We start from the raw sequence: 16,284 nt of genomic DNA, 5'->3' as shown, positions 1-16,284 counted from the left end.
AACACTTATTTTAACATTTGCAATAAATTGGGCAACAAAGCCAGAAAATGTTTCTTATTTACGGAGCAGCAGAGTCAACCAGCCATTTGAGCTCTCTGACTCTCATTTCCCAAATTTGTACAACCTTAGGATTGGAAGTAGATGCTCCCTCGGGCTTCTTTCAGCTCTAAATGCTGTGATTATTCTAAATTCTGCCCAGAATAAAGAGGAGGCTGTTTTTACAGGAAAACTGCACTGGGGAGTTTTTTCTGGATTCACTAAGTGCAGGGGAAAGTCCAAAATGTGGTAGGATAACTGACCCGTGATAAAATCAAGAAGACTTGAAGGCGGGTGGAGGGCAGTTAGCTCAGACAGACCAAAGTCCGGGGAGAGGTGAAGCCAGATGGGGGTGTGCAGCCTCTCCAAGAGACCACTGGACACCTAGCCAGGACTTCGGGGTCTAAGCTGGGCAGTTTTCAGGTGGGATGTGGGAGAGCGTTTGGAGTCCCAGGCAGGAGGGCCTTCTTTTTGTAGACCCCCAGGGAGCTCTGACTTGAAGACAGAATTACAGATTTTCATCAAGGAGGAATCCTGTGAGAATTGGGGCTAAGGAAGGGGGTGGGGAAAGAGGAAGTGTCTAGAAGGGACTTAGGATGGCAGGAAGCTAACTGCATTAGGATGATCTGAGTGTCTTCAGTTTGCTTAGGAAAAAAAAAAAAAGGTAGTTTGGGGGCTCCTGGGTGGCTTAGACAGTTGAGTGTCCGACTTTTGATTTTGGCTCAGGTCATGATCTCGGGATGGTGGGATCAAGCCCTGCATTGGGCTCTGTGCTCAGTGGGGAGTCTGCTAGAGATTCTCTCTCTCCCTCTCCCTCTGCCCCTGCCCTGCTCGCATGCACACGTGCACTCATGCTCTCTCTCTCTCTCTCTAAAATAAATAAATCTATATAAAAATGGCAGTTTTACTCCCCAAATGTTCACAATTAAGTTCTGATCTTTTAAATCTGGCTGAAAAGAAAAATTATAGGGAATCAATATCATCCATCTATTTTCTGAAAACATGGCACTGACGTAGATACAGGATAAATATATTTTGGGGAAAACCTGACACTCATGGCTTTGTCCAAAAACATCTCAAGAAAGAATGTCAAATACTCTGCAAGTCAGAGGATGAGATAAAGACAGGGTTGTAAACAGCTCTGGCACTAAGAAACCACACTAAGAAATGGTTAGTTAGGAAAGTAACTAATATATCTACTGCTTTGGATGTAACTTTCTAAGATTGCAAATTGTCTACTCTGAGGTTCAGAGAAAAAAAAAAAGTCACCCAAGATCTTAACAAGGTCATTTCCCTAACCAACTGATGAGGGTTTTTTTCCATCAAAGAAGCAGCCTTATGGGGTGCCTGGGTGGCACAGTTGGTTGAATGTTCAACTCTTGGTTTCGGCTCAGGTTGTGATCTCAGGGTCTAGGGATGGAGCCCTGCATTGGGCTCTGCACTCAGCTGGGAGTCTGCTTAAGACTTTCTCTGCCCCTCCCCACTGCGTGCTCTCTCTCTCTCAAATAAAAAATAAATATTTTTTTAAAAAGCAGCTTTATGTAAAAAAATTAAAAATTTTAAAAATTTAAAAATTTAAAAAACTAAAATAAATAAATAAAAATAAATAAATAAAAAGTAAAAAATAAATAAATAAATAAAAAGCAGCCAGGGGCCTCTACTGTTGGGCTGTTCTTTTTACTTCTTTGGTGCAGAATAAGGCACGAGTTTGGTAAACTCAAAGATGGTAGACCTCGGATTGAAGCATAGTCTGGCTTGAACCCATACTGCTCCCAAAATAAGCTTGGCATTGGGAAGCATTCCCAAGGTGAGCAAGATGCTTTGGAAAAACTGAAGAAGAGATACCAGTCCCATTGCTGTTGACCAGGAGCAGAAAGGACTTCAGGAAATGTCCCAGAAAGACTGAACATGGCTAGAAAATGCTGTCTTAAGTTGATCCCTCAGAACGTGGCAAAGTAATCTAGGTTGTGTGTGTGTGTGTGTGTGTGTGTGTGTGTGTGTGTGTGTGTGATGGGGGTGGAGGGGATGACAGTTTGCGGATGACTGAGCAGCAGGGCTGAGCAGCATATTAAAAATTATTTCTATTTAGAAAGAACAACACTGGAATTATCACAATCCTGGATTTCAAGATATACTACAAAGCTGTAGTAACCAAAACGGTATGGTACTGGCACAAAAAATAGACACATAGATCAATGGAACAGAGTAGAGGGTCCAGAAATAAACCCACACATATATGGTCAATTAATCCATGGCTAAGGAGGCAATAATATACAACGGGGGAAAAGGTAGTCTCTTCAACAAGTGGTGTTGGGAAAACTGGACAGCTATATGCAGAAGAATGAAATTGGCTTTTGTACACCATATATAAAAATAAACTCAAAATGGATTAAAGACCTATATGTGAGGCCTGAAATGATAAAATTCCTAGAATAAAATGTATGCAGTAATTTCTTTGACATCAGCTGAACATTTTTTCTAGCTATGTCTCTTCAAACAAGAGAAACAAAAACAAAATTAAATGATTGGGACTACACCAAAATAGTTTTGCACAGTGCAGGAAAGCAGTAAAAGACAACCTACTGAAAGGGAGACGATAATTGCAAATGATATATCTGATAAGGGTTAGTAGCCAAAGTATACAAAGAACACATAAACTCAACACCAAAAAATCCTATCTGATTAAAAAATGGGCAGAGGACCTGAATAGACATTTTTCCAAAGAAAAAATACAGATGAACAATAGACACATGAAAAGATGCTCAACGTCACTCATCATCAGGGAAATGTAAATCAAAACCACAATGAGATATCACCTCAGACCCATCAGAATGGCTAAAATAAAAAACATAAGAAATAACAAGTGTTGACGAGGATGTGGAGAAAGGGAACCCTCGTGCACGGTTGGTGGGAATGCAAGCTGGTGCAGCCACTGTGGAAAACAGTATGGAGGAGCCTCAAAAAATTAAAAATAGACTTCCATATGATCCAGTAATTCCACACTGGGTATTTACCCGAAGAAAAAAAACCACTAATTTGAAAAGAAAGACATAGGCACCCTTATGTTTATTCCAGCATTATTTACAATAACCAAGATGCAGACGCAATCCAAGTGTCCATCTATAGATGAATGGATAAAGATGTGGTATATATATATATACAATGGGATATTACTCAGCCACAAGAAAGAATGAAATCTTGCCATTTATGACAATAGGGATGGACCTACAGGGTATAAAGCTAAATGAAATAAGTCAGCCAGAGAAAGACAAATGCCATAGGATTTCACTCACAAGTGGAATTTAAGGAGAAAAAAAAAAAGTACAAAGAAAACAGAGACAAACAAAAACCCAGACTCTTAAATACAGAGAACAAACTGGTGGTTGCCAGAGGGAAGGTTTGGGGTGAGGGGGGAATGTTAATAGATCAAGGGGATGAAGAGCACACTTACCTTGATGAGCACTGAACAATGTATAGAATTGTTAACTCATTATATTGTACACCTGAAACTAATGTAACACTGCATGATAATTATACTTGAATAAAAAATTATGTCCTTTTAAATCAATTCAGTAACTATTCTTATCCCACTGGATGCTCACTATGTTGGGCTGCCAAAAATATAAAAGACCCAAAAAGAGATTAGATAGTGCAGTCAGGGTAATATGATATTCACATTCAAAATGTAGAGAAGATTATAGAATGACATGAAAGAGTTATGACAAAGGTTTACAAAGTGTATAATTGAAAAAAAAAATCAGGGGAAGCTTCCTAAATGAAAGCCATTGAATGTGGACATAGTAAAACCATTATTTAAATGTGAGAGATGGAGGAGAATGGCCTATGTAGAGAGAATGACCTGAAGAAGAAAAGTGCCAAAGGCAGGAGCACAAGGCACAGTGGTTTTTCTGGGAAAGCAGCAGTGGGAACTGACAATGAGGTGATAGTTACTAGGAATATGCTGATAGGCAACATGCCACATTGAGATGTCTGTACAGAGTAATTTAATAAGCTGTGGGAACTCCTTAAAGCACTTGGGATTGAGAAGTTATTCTTAGAGCCATGCCTTCATGAGAAAAATATGTCAAGAGTGTTAGAATGGTTTGAAGAGAGAGACCTGGGCTAGAGAGTGCACTTGGACGGGTCTAACGACCTACTAGAGTGGCATGATGGGCTGGGGTTATAGTGCTAGCGATGGGAACACGGTGGGTGATACTCGCTAGAAACCATCCCAGACAGAATGTACAGAATGTGCTGATTAGATACGGGGTGGAAAGCCATTGGCTAACAGGAGAGAATGGAGGTGGCAGTCACAGAGATTCTCTAGAAGTGGGTTTGTGGGGAGTAGAGAGGTGGAAGGGGGAGCATGCCAGTGGGAGCCTCAGGAAGAGCTAGCCAATAGATGGGGAGAAATGTCTGGGAGGGCCTGGGGGGCACGATGATTCATCAGTACCCAAGCCGTGATGAGCTGCAGACGTAAATTAGAATCACCAAGGGAGAGAGAACATTAAGAGCCGAAAAAGCAAGCTGAGGAAAGACCCCAGGGGGATGCTTATTGAAAATTCAAATTTCCCTAATTCTGAATTTCTCTGAGAATAGTGACCCTAAAATCAACTATTAACCAAGTTTCAACTCAATAGTTGGTAACCAAGAGTAAGAAAAGAACAAAATTATCCATTTAAATACAAGTTTCTCAAAGAGGGATTTAAAAGCAATGCCCTTTAACACATTTGGCAACATGAGAGCCTTTATTGAATCATAGCTGAAAAAGTTAAAAATAGAACTACCCTATGATTCGGCAATTGCACTGCTAGGTATTTACCCAAAGAATACAAAAATACTAGTTCAAAGGGGTGCATGCACCCCGATGTTTATAGCAGCATAATCTACAATAGCTAAAGTACGGAAATAGCCAAAGTGTCCACCGACTGATGCACGGATAAAGAAGATGTAGTATCTATATACGATGGAATATTACTCAGCTATAAAAAGAAAAAAAAATCTTACCGTTTTCAACGGCATGGATGGAGTTAGAGTTAAGAGAAATAAGTCAGAAAAAGACAAATACCACATGATTTCATTCATATGTGGAATTAAGAAACAGAACAAACAAAACAAATGAGCAAAGGGAAAAAAAAAGACAGAGAGGCAAACCAAGAAACAGACTCAACTCTAGAGAACAAACAGATGGTTACGGGAGGGAATGGGGGTGGATGAAACGTGAAGGGGATTAAGGAGGGCACTTGTGATGAGCACCAGGTGTTGTAGGGAAGTGTTGAATCACCATATTGTACACCTGAAACTAATATTACACTGTATGTTAACTAACTGGAATTTAAATAAAATTTAAAAAGATAATGTACCTCTTCAAGTACGTAACAAATTAAAAATAAACCAATAAATAAAACTAGATAGTCCTCAAGGAAAAAAATTTCCATAACAAAGTATTGTTCAAAGACTACTGGCTTTAGTCTTTGATAATTATCTCTTTGTGGCTCTTACCTATCTGCCTTTCTAAGTAAAAATGATTTTTATTATTTATTTATTTTATTTATTTGAGTGAGAGAGAGAGAGAGAGAGCACGGGCGGGGGGGGGGTAGCAGGGGGAGGGACAGAGGGAGAGGGAGAAGCAGACTCCCTGCCAAGCAAGGAGCCTGACACTCAACTCGATCCCAGCACCCTGGGATCATGACCTGAACTGAAGGCAGACCCGCTAACTGACTGAGCCACCCAGGTGCCCCTAAAAATGACTTCTAGAGAAGAATGATTCTATACATTCACTGTAGGGAGGAGAGAGAACACTGGATTAGCCCTAAAACAATCTGAATTCGTGTTCTGAGTTTGCTGATTACTAGCCATTCAATAAATTCAAGACATACTGAGAGAAAGATATGCATCCTACAGGGAGTTTAGGTTGCCAAGTCAGTGTATAAAGCGGAAACAACATACAGTCAAAATTCCTCTGGAGAAATCCCTTGGGAATGTGCCACATTAAGATAACAGGGAGTCTCCATAATTCTAACATGACTGATTTTCCCTTTAATCTTGGTCCAGATGGTGGTTTCTTCTAACAAGCACCGAATGAAGAAGTTGGCTCTAGTTGAGGAGCTATCTTATGAGATATACACAGTATCTTTAACATTAGGGAGCCATGGGAACCAAGGCCCATCATGGGAATAAGCAGAATCCACCTCATGCTCACTCTCCAGACAAACTGGGCGGAATGGAGGGCAGGGTGGGATGGCCAAAACCATCTAAATTTACACATTGTATGTGCATGCACGCACTCGCGTGTGTGTGTGTTTGTGGGTATGTGTGAATACAGTTGAGTTTACGCAGGTTAAATGAATATAAGTTGAGACTCCATTGTATTGAGCATTGCTCATGTACCAGGGATTGTGTTAGGTATAAAGAAAAGAAAAATTAGCAGGTACAGGTTCTACCTTTGAAGCTCAGTCTAGATGGCCACTGAGAACACAAACACAGCATTCCAAGACTACTAATAGTACAGTATGATACAGGAGAAGTGAGTCCACAGGAGCGAGAATTACGAAAGCCTTTTTAGAGAGTGACTATAAGCTGAATCTTAAAAGAAAAGCATATGTCAGTCAAATGAGGGAGAGGGAGGAAAAGTCCAGAGCATCCTGTCAGGGGGACTGGCATGAGTCAAGGCAGGGCGGGTGGGAGTGGCACATTTGGGACTCACAAGTCGTCCAGTAGAGCTGGAGCACAGTATGGGATGGGGTACATAGCAAGAAAAGGTGCTAGAAAGGCTAAGAGTGCCCTGTGCCCAGTGAAGGGCTGGGATGTTATTTTCGAGGTGATGAGGATGCATTGAAGGTCGTCAAGGAGAGAGAGGATCGAATGATCAGTTTTTATAAAGGTCATCCTGACGCTATGGAGAATGGGTTAAAGCAGGCTGAGAATGGAGTCAGGGAAAACACAGTTGACCGTTGAACAATGCAAGGGTTAGGGGTGCCCACCCCTGTTCAGGAGAAAATCCACATACAACTTTGGACTCTTCCAAAACTTAACTACTTATAGCCTACCTCTGACTGGAAGCCTTACCGATGACAACCAGTCAACACTTATTTTGCATCGGATACATATCATATGCTCTATCCCAACAGTAAAGCCACCTGGACAAAAGAAAATGTCATTAAGAAAATCATAAGGAAGAGAAACTACGTTTACAGCACTGGATTGTTAAAAAGTCCACGCGTCAGTGGACCCACATGGTTCGAACCCACGTCGTTCACGGGTCAGCTGCAGTTAGAAAGAAACGAGACGGTCGTAGGAGAGAGACAAGGGGACACAGATGGTAGCACTGGAAGCGGAGAAGAGCCAGATTCCGTTTACTGACTGTTTAGTCTGTATCCGGCGCTATGCCAAGAACGTGTACTCATCATCTTGCTTTTTCTGCCAGGAACCCTAGGAAGCTGGAGTTGCTAGTTCGTGTCATCCCCGTGGCCATCCCACGAGGGCCTGGCCCACCTCATCCCAGCTCCAGCCCCCACCGTCCTGCTCCCCTAGGACCTTTGCAAGCCCCGCCCCTCCACCTGGCACCTTTTTCTCAAGGGCATGGCTGGCTCGCTCTCATTTAGGAGGAACAGCTCCTGTGCTCCTTTCTTCAAGAAGGCTTCCCCAACCCACCCCATTTTGAAGCAGGTCCCTTTCTGGACCAGCCTGTCTTTCCTTCATAGCGCTTACCATAACCTCTAATTATCTTATCTGTCTGCTTATTCTTATCTATGTTCCCCGTCTACAACAAACGCTCCATGAGGCTAGGGGCCTTCTTTGTCTCACTCGCTACTATATCCCCATACCTAGCATGGTACCTAGGTGCTCAATAAATATTTATTAAGTGAATATGCATTTTATAGATGAAGACATAGTAGAAACAAGAACAATAATAAAAATTAACACTTAAATAGGTGCTGGGCACCAGTCCAGTTCATTTAAGCCTCATATACTTGAGATAAATGTTATTTTCCCTATTTTACAGATGGGGAAACAGAGGCCCGCAAAGGTAGGCAACCTCTCCAAAGTCACACAACTTGTAAATGGCAAAGCAGGGCTCCAGATCCAGGCAGTCTGGCTACAGGCTCCATGCTTTCAATACCTTTGCTCTACGAGACTCGAAGCTGGTGCTTTTTCGTAAGTGTCGGGCCATGTGGCTGGGGACGGAGGAACTACGATTCCCACCTGGGTCTCTCCAAGTCTTGGAACCCAAGCTCCAGGGAAAGCCAGATCCACAGGGATGGGGCCGTGAGAGAGCGAGAGAGTGGGAATCCAGCCTGTGGGGCGGAGCTCAGAGAGGACCCTGTGGGATTCAAGGGCACGCAAAGGTGAGGGTGTAGGCTGAGGTCTGAGCGTGCAGGATTTGAGGTTCTCATTGTACCCATTCTCTCCTTCGCTGTGCCTTTTACTTTTGGAGGAAAGGCACATTATTCAACTGTTCCGATTCCATCTTCTCGTTGATAAAATGTGGGTTTAAGTACTGACCGGACAAGATTCTTGTGAAGATTAAACTAAGATAAGGCAGACCCATTGTTAGAGGTACAGTAAATAGTCCCCTCATTTTTCCTGTTACCTCCCACTCACAGGAAAAAGCCCAAGTTCCAGGAAAACAGGCTAACTATCCAGATGACACAAGGAACAAGAGAGAACACTCTTGGGTGTGGGTCCAGCCATCTAACCATTCCACAAACTTTTTTTTTTAAGATTATTTATTTATTTATTTGACAGAGAGAGACACAGTGAGAGAGGGAACACAGCAGGGGGAGTGGGAGAGGGAGAAGCAGGCTTCCCGCGGAGCAGGGAGCCCGATCATGACCCGAGCTGAAGGCAGACACTTAACGACTGAGCCATCCAGGCGCCCCTAACCATTCCACAAACTTAACAAGACCTACAATGAGCCAAGTTTCGTCTTTGGAACACTTGCACTTTTTGCAATAATTAAATGAAGAATTCATCAAACTAGGTACATTTTAATCTAAATGTATAACACAAGTCTCCCCTCTCCTTCTAGATGTTTCTTTTTGTTCTTACTTCTTGCTAGGTATATGAGGTATTTATCTTTGGACAAGTCCCATGTTTTAGTCTTCAAGTTTCTCATCTGCAAAATGGGAACGGTAGTCCTTTTACAGGGGTCTTATAAGGATTAAAGATCATGTGTAAGTACTTTTGCAAAATAAGTACTCTCTAAACATAACAAAGGAACGTTATTAAAAATGTTTTTATGGGGGTGCCTAGATGGCTCAGTTGGTAGAGCATGTGACTCTTATTTTTATTATTATTTTTTAAAGATTTTATTTATTTATTTGACAGAGAGAGACACAGTGAGAGAGGCAACACAAGCAGGGGGAGTGGGAGAGGGAGAAGCAGGCTTCTGGCCAAGCGGGCAGCCCGATGCGGGGCTCGATCCTAGGACCCTTGGATCATGACCTGAGCCAAAGGCAGACGCTTAATGACTGAGCCACCCAAGCGCCCCTATTTTTATTATTTTTTAAATATTTTATTTATTTATTTTTGAGAGAGAGAGAAAGAGAGAGGGAGAGCACAAGCGGGCTGGGGAGGGACAGAAGGAGAAGCAGACCCCCTGCTGAGCAGTCCTGATGCAGGACTCAATCCCAGGACCCTGGGATCATGACCTGAGCTGAAGGCAGCCACTTAACTGACTGAGCCACACAGGTGCCCTGAGCATGTGACTCTTGATCTCGGGGTTGTGGGTTTGAGTCCCACGCCGGGTGTAGAGCTCACTTAAAAATAAAGTCTTAAAAAAATATGCTTTTATGAGGCAGAAGGGATATGCTTCTTGAGATCATGCCACTTCCACAAAAGTAACTTAATTAGTATTCTCCAAATTACAATTGCTCAAGGCCTTAAAGTTTTATATCTCAACTAAATCTTGCCCTTCTAATACCAGGTGGAGATAATCATTAACACCCTGCCCTCAGGACAAGGGACCATTTTGCTGTGGTCTAAGGAGCCACCTTCTACCATAGCCTGCCCCCTTGGGAAAGTGACCTAAGAAAGGCTGGTCAACATTCTTCATCCCCCTGCCCCAGTTTGGTTAGGGATAGGGATTTGGACCAAGCAGGACCAATCTGAGGACTCCCCTACACTGTTGCTGGAACTCTCAGGAAAAAGATTTTCTTGTCCCCCAGGAGTGCCAGGGGTCAGAACCACGTACCCAGAGCTACTTCTGGCCATCTCTGACACCATGTGGGGAGAACCTGCCTGAATGGGGCCAACACAGAGAGAGAGCTAGGGTCACCAGCTCGTCCCAGTTTGCCAGGACTTTTCTGATGGTAGCACTGAGAGTCCCGTACCTAGGACCTCCCTTTAGCTCTGGGCAAACAGGAACAGTTTTTCACCTCCTAGAAAGACCACCTGGCAAGAAAGAGTCCTGAATATATTGTTTCCACTCTCGATCCAGCTTTATTTGGAGCCCTTTGAGCATCTCAATTCTGTGACCCAGTGGGTTCTGGTGTCTATTTTAGCAACTTTGAGTTGTGTTTCTGCCATTTGCCACTTAAGGAGTCAGAGCACACTCCCAAAGAATGTGCACATATAAATAAAACTCGAAGTTAAAGAAGCAAAATAAGTGGAAGTAGGAAACTTGCTATTTTTAGATTTGAAAAATGCAGAAATGTGATCATGCAGTCACTTCTGAGGTTGAGATAATTTATTTGAAGAAGGGGCTCCGAAAAAAAAAATGTATACAAAATGGAAAAAGGGAGAGAGGCAAACGAAAACATTCTTATGGAAGAAAAACCTCATGGCATGAGAAAGGTCAGAGTAATTCATGGGCAAAAATTCAAAAGAACAAACTTACATAGCGAGGGGGTTAAAAAAAATAGCTGGGAGAAAAAAATAACAGCTTTGCTTTTCCATTGAAGATGGACAATTTGGTCAAGGGAATGACCTGCAAAAAACAAGCCCAGCAGCTGTTTCTGCAGATACTGATCAATTTCACAAGATTTAAAGCAAAAATCTAAATGGCCTCTGGCTCTCCACCATGGGGCAGGGAGGCCAAAGACAGTGCTATAGGAATAACCAAAAAAGCTTGAGAACATGGTCTTTGGACTATGGCTAGCAGAACCTGGTGCTCTGTAGTGTCGGTCAGAGAAGTGTTGAAATCTGCACTCCTGGAGGGTTTCCTCTGGGAATATGGCCAGAAGGGAGAGGTCTAGATAGTCTATCTCTATAGGAGCCGCACAGAGTGGAATGATAGCCCCCTCTGTCTGGCCTCCCCTGAAGAAGGATGAGAGACTGGGGCCTCTTCCCCAAGGGACTCTTTCTGGCTTGTTTCGATACCATTTCTAATTCCAGTGCAGAATGGAAAAAGTTGAAGTGTTGAAAACCAAGAGAGAAATCATTTTCTCAATAGAAAGATAACATGGGAGAAAAAAAAAAGCCAGTGAAGCTATGTGATTCAGGGCTACCTCTGTGAATATACTTTCCACTGAGTCTCACCAACTTTAAACTATTTTCACTTGGTTTTCTGATGTCATCTCATTAGAGGGAACTAGCCATTTTCGTGGTCTTGTTACTTTGGTGGGTGATTTGGGGAAACTGAGGCACCCCGGCATGGTCTTTCTAACACAACCACTTTAATTGAGGATGGTAGGAGAAAGAGAGGAAGGAACGTTTGAGGGAGGAAAGGAACAACACTATCTCTACTTGCACATTTTGCAAAAAAGATGTCAACACCCTACTTGCTGAAGGACTTTTCCTCTTTTCACATGACATTGAAAACAGAAGAGCTGATATCATTCGAAGTTGTCTGGTAGCAAAGAATCCCATTCACACACTAAATCTTAAGTCACAAGGAATACTCGAGCTTAAAACCCGGTAGCTCCCTGAGTGTGTGATTGGATTTTACATTGCCTTTGAAGATGGAGACACCCAACATGGGCTAGAGCGTTTGATGATTTGTTTTTTTAAAAAAATAACTTGCAATTCAGGAAGCCCCACCTATAAGCAGGATATCCTTCTGCTTTCTCCCTGAACCAGGATGCCATTCAGCATCTAAGAAAGGAGTCAAAGCCGCAGGAGATGTCACGCTATCCTGAAAAGCATCCCTTGCAGAATCAGACCTGAGGGATCACTGATTCTGGGCTGTGCTTGCCTTCCTCCCTGGGGGATGCTCATGGTGGAGCTCTCACCTCCGAAGGAAATGGAATACATTCGCCAAGGCTAATGGGCAACTGAGAATCCTGACTCACCAACATTTATTTCTACCTTCCTACAAATTCCTGATAGTCGCGTGCCAGGTGTTTATACGGTGCTGGGCAATGTGTCTTCTGCAAGGAAAGGCACAGGTAGAGACAAAGGGGGGTCTTCTTACCTGGGCCCTCATTTGGTAGTTGGGGAGATTTAAGGTTCCAAGAGGTTATGTGATTTACATGGAGTGACAGGGTCACTCCGAGAGGGCAGAAGCCAGCAAGCGTACCACACCACAGACCTATAGCAAAAATGCTTTCCTCTCCTGGGCTTATCTACATAACCATCTTGGTCTCCCACCTTGTCTATTTGACAGGGCTGGAAAGGAGAAGGAGACTAAGGGGAAGAAAAAGAAAAAGGAGGGAGGTGAAAGATTCTTTTTTCCCTTGGTTTTCTTCTGTTGATTTGACATTGAGAAGATTGATCATCCACCTGTCACAATAACCACAGACATTTAACACCAGCCCCAATCCACATTTTTCTTCTTTTAAAAAGTGATGATTCAGGCTTTTGTTAAGTTAACGAAATGCCCTCACCTCAAACCATATGTAAGGAACCACATACATAGTACTGACTTTTTATTAATCAAAAGGGAATAGCGAGAATAGAAAGGGACTACATACTTAAATATGAAAATCAGCTCGACGTACCTAATGCTCCCAAATTATATGCCAATGATGGAACAGCAGACAAGAGGAGAAAAGATGGGGGCCAGACAGAGAGGGGAGGTCAGGAGAGCCCAAGCTCACAGTACAAGAGCAAACCCTATTCAACAGGCCAGTCACCCTGGAATTCACAGACCAAACACGGTATTTTCCAGAGAATGTTGGCATGTTTATTGCCCAGCAGGCTCTGCCCTGCAGCCTGAGAGCACCGACCAGTATTTCCAAGTTGGCAGCACCCCAAAACCAGAACAATGATTGCTTTTCTCTTGCTATAATAATGCTGTTGAGTTCATCAGAGATCCATTTTGTATTTTTCATTGAGTCCAAAGCATGCGATTTCCTTCAGAAGAAATCCTATCACGGTTTATGTAGTTTTAAAAATAACTGATCTGGTCCATTGGTAAAGGTAGAAATGTTTTGTTGAGAGAAGAAGGAGCTGCTCCTAGAATCTCCTTATTGATCTGAAGTAAAATGTTAAAACAAAAAAACAAAAAAAAACCAACCAACTCTATACATGTGATATAGTATATGCATGAATCCAAATATTTCTCAACTCACTAGGTCTTGGGGAGGCAACTATGGTGTAAAGCCTTATGCTTGGTCATTTATTCATTCATTTCATTACTCAATCATTTATCGAATTTATCGACCATTTACTATGTGTTCTAAGCATTGAGGATGCAGCAGTTAACAAGATAGAAAATGACCCCAACATCATGGCGCTAATAATACAGAGAAGGCCAAGAACAAACCCGTGCAAATAAGTAAATATGATTATTCCAATTAAAAAAAGTGATTATTCCAAATTCCTTTGAAAGAAAAATAGGGTGGGGTGGTCAGCTCAGCCTCTGTGACCTGTAACATCCGGCTGATGAGGTGCCTGTGCAGGTCTGGGGGTAGGAAGGAGAATGGCTGAGGCAAAGACCCTGAGGTAAGAGCGAGTCTGACAAATTTGGGGGAAAGCAAGAACACCACCGGGGACCAAGAAAGTAATGCCTATTGTGGTAAAGTTTTCATAAGATGAATGCAAAAGAAATTGATCAGTTGTAAAGCAATACCACTCAAAAGTATTACTTGGCCATGCTAGACCACGATTCTGCATCTGGAAAGGATTAGAGGGAGAACTATGGATTTCACTTTTCATCTTCTATGTCCACTAAAAAGGAGCAGGCTCTTGAGAAGCCTTTCGAAGTACAGCACGTTGACGTCACGTGACACACGCAACCACACATACCTGGGATCCTATTGAGCGTCACCCAGAAATGTTCATCAGGGCTGAAAGTGTCTTTGGACCAGTGGAACAAGTCAACAGCCCGTGGGTCGTGGAGGACAAAGTCGGTGAACTCTCTGGATAGAGCAACATAGGCAGAGCCAAAGTAAATGGTGAGGTTATGGGGAGGAGGTGGTTTCAGCTTTGTGGTTCTGATCACATAGGAAAGCTCTTTGCCCAGGTGTTCCCGGTGGACGAATTTCGTCCGTCCAATAGCGTGAGCTGGGGGCAGCACCCCGGGGGTAATGTTTTTCCCTTTAAAGCCTTTCAGATACCGAACTATCTCCTTGTTGGTTTTCAGGGGGAAGTCTTGCCCGCACGTGTTGATGGCGTACTTCCAGGGTACCTTGGACACCGAGAGGTCTTTGATGCAGTTCAGGTCAGCCTGGAGCCTGGAGATCCCCCCATAGACAACTGGCTCCATCTTGGAAGCCAGGAAAGCATTTGGGAAGCAGCTCAGTAATTGCTCCACTGAATCTTTAAATTCAACGGTCGCCTTTTCATCCACATGAACACAGTAGACATTCTGAGGCATGTAAATAGCTCTAAAGAGCCTTGCAAAGGTATCAAAATTGTGATGGATGGCCATAATATATGCCAAAGGAAATTCAGCTTCTTCTTTAGATAAAGGGGCCGTGATGTAGTGGCTTTGGGTCAGGTAATCCTTGCAAGAAGACTTCTCGTACATTATCAGTTTGTTTCTCCACAGGAAAGGTGTTTTGCCTCTGACAAAGGATGCGCAAACTTGAGTCAGCATCAAAGTGTCTGAGTTATTCAGCCTCTGGAAGCTTTGCTCTCCCCCAAAACTGAGCACGTAGAACACAATAAAAATGATTACGCAAGAAACAGAAACTATAAAGAGGTAACGCATCGAAGGCATGCCTCACAGAGGAGCAAGATTTCAAAGCCGGGCAAAATCTGGAAGTCCTTCCCCAAACTTACTTTTTCCTCTGAGTTCTTAGTTTGGTACATACTCCAGCAATTCCTAGCCTGAAGGAGACGCTGAGAATTGATTCCGTTTCATGCCTGCAGTCCGGCTGCTGGCTCCGGTCGTCCCCGTGCTGATATTAGTAACTGGTCCCGCCTCCTTCTCTGCTTCTCAGAGGGCCTTTGTCTAAAGCCCAGCGGCAGGTTCCCGAAGCCGGCCTTTTCCCTCCCTCTGCCTCCCTGCCCGCATCTGCTCGCTGTGGCCCCCGATCTCTCCGGCAACTCCTTTCCGCTGCAGGATGAGCTTCTCAGATGTCTTTTCTTTGAGTTCCCGTGTGTTTCCCCTTCGCACCCCCTGGTTACTGCCATTCAGGGGATTAGCGCCGTGAAAGCCAAAGTTGAAATAATGTGTTCTGGCAGGCGTGCTGTTTCCTGCTAGTCACCCGCAGGCGGCGGCGCTCCCCCCCCACCCCACCCCCACCCCGGCTGCTCATGGCAACACCTGGCCCCTCGGCCCTTCCAGTCCAATCCACGGGATGTAATGTGGCCTCCGTGCGCAAATGCTTTCATGAAAAACATGCTCTAATGACAAAAGTGACAATATCTAAAAGAAAAAAAACAACAGCATCCATCCCGGCTCCTTTGTAATGCTTTCGGGTCCTGCCCTACCGTTTAGGAAAACAAGAGATTACGGGACTCCTAGTCCTAGGGGACCTGAAAACGCAGGCTCCCTGGGGCCGTGACTTTGAGATCGGGTGCCAGCCCCTTGCCCACCCTTACGGCATCCAGCATTCACGGCAGTGCTTGTCACACGAGCAAGTCCCAAGCTACATCCCCTGATTTACTTAAGCCTTTAAAGTTTCCCTGGAAAGAACTTGAATCCTGGCCACAAATGATGTTCAGATTAGGGGACCTGGGGGGCACTCAGCTCTTAAACACCCGGAGAACATCATCTAATACTCAGAGAAGTACTTCATACCTGCCCAGTCAGGCTTATTGACCACCTAGGAAAAGCATGGCTGTTTTCCCCCACCTGTAAAGGGTAGTGTTTTGGCTAAAGAATATCAAGCTCTTTGGGGCGCCTGGATGGAAAAACAATGTGAGCCCCCGCCATTTGAGGCACCATGCTCCAAGTGATAGACTTCCTGAGCACAT

At 43.7% G+C, this 16,284-nt stretch overlaps 1 protein-coding gene across 4 annotated transcripts in view; it reads right to left on the bottom strand.

The window, feature by feature from the left end:
* GCNT2 (glucosaminyl (N-acetyl) transferase 2 (I blood group)) overlaps positions 1 to 16,284 on the bottom strand; it is an 86,196-nt gene that overhangs the window by 42,989 nt on the left and 26,923 nt on the right. The window contains exon 1 of one of the 4 annotated variants that reach the window (XM_025890931.2): positions 14,167 to 15,510. The exons of the other annotated variants lie outside the window; for them this stretch is intronic. Coding sequence (XP_025746716.1) covers positions 14,167 to 15,082 — 916 coding nt within the window. The 5' untranslated portion in view covers positions 15,083 to 15,510. Of the gene's footprint in view, positions 1 to 14,166; positions 15,511 to 16,284 lie in introns of those variants that run through there. 4 annotated transcript variants of the gene reach the window in all.

The sequence above is a fragment of the Callorhinus ursinus genome, unplaced genomic scaffold (genome assembly GCF_003265705.2).
Source record: "Callorhinus ursinus isolate GAN/ISIS: 27379988/994484 unplaced genomic scaffold, GSC_fseal_2.0 scaffold26, whole genome shotgun sequence".
Classification (NCBI taxonomy): Eukaryota; Metazoa; Chordata; class Mammalia; order Carnivora; family Otariidae; genus Callorhinus; species Callorhinus ursinus.
This window is presented reverse-complemented; position numbering and strand designations above follow the sequence as displayed.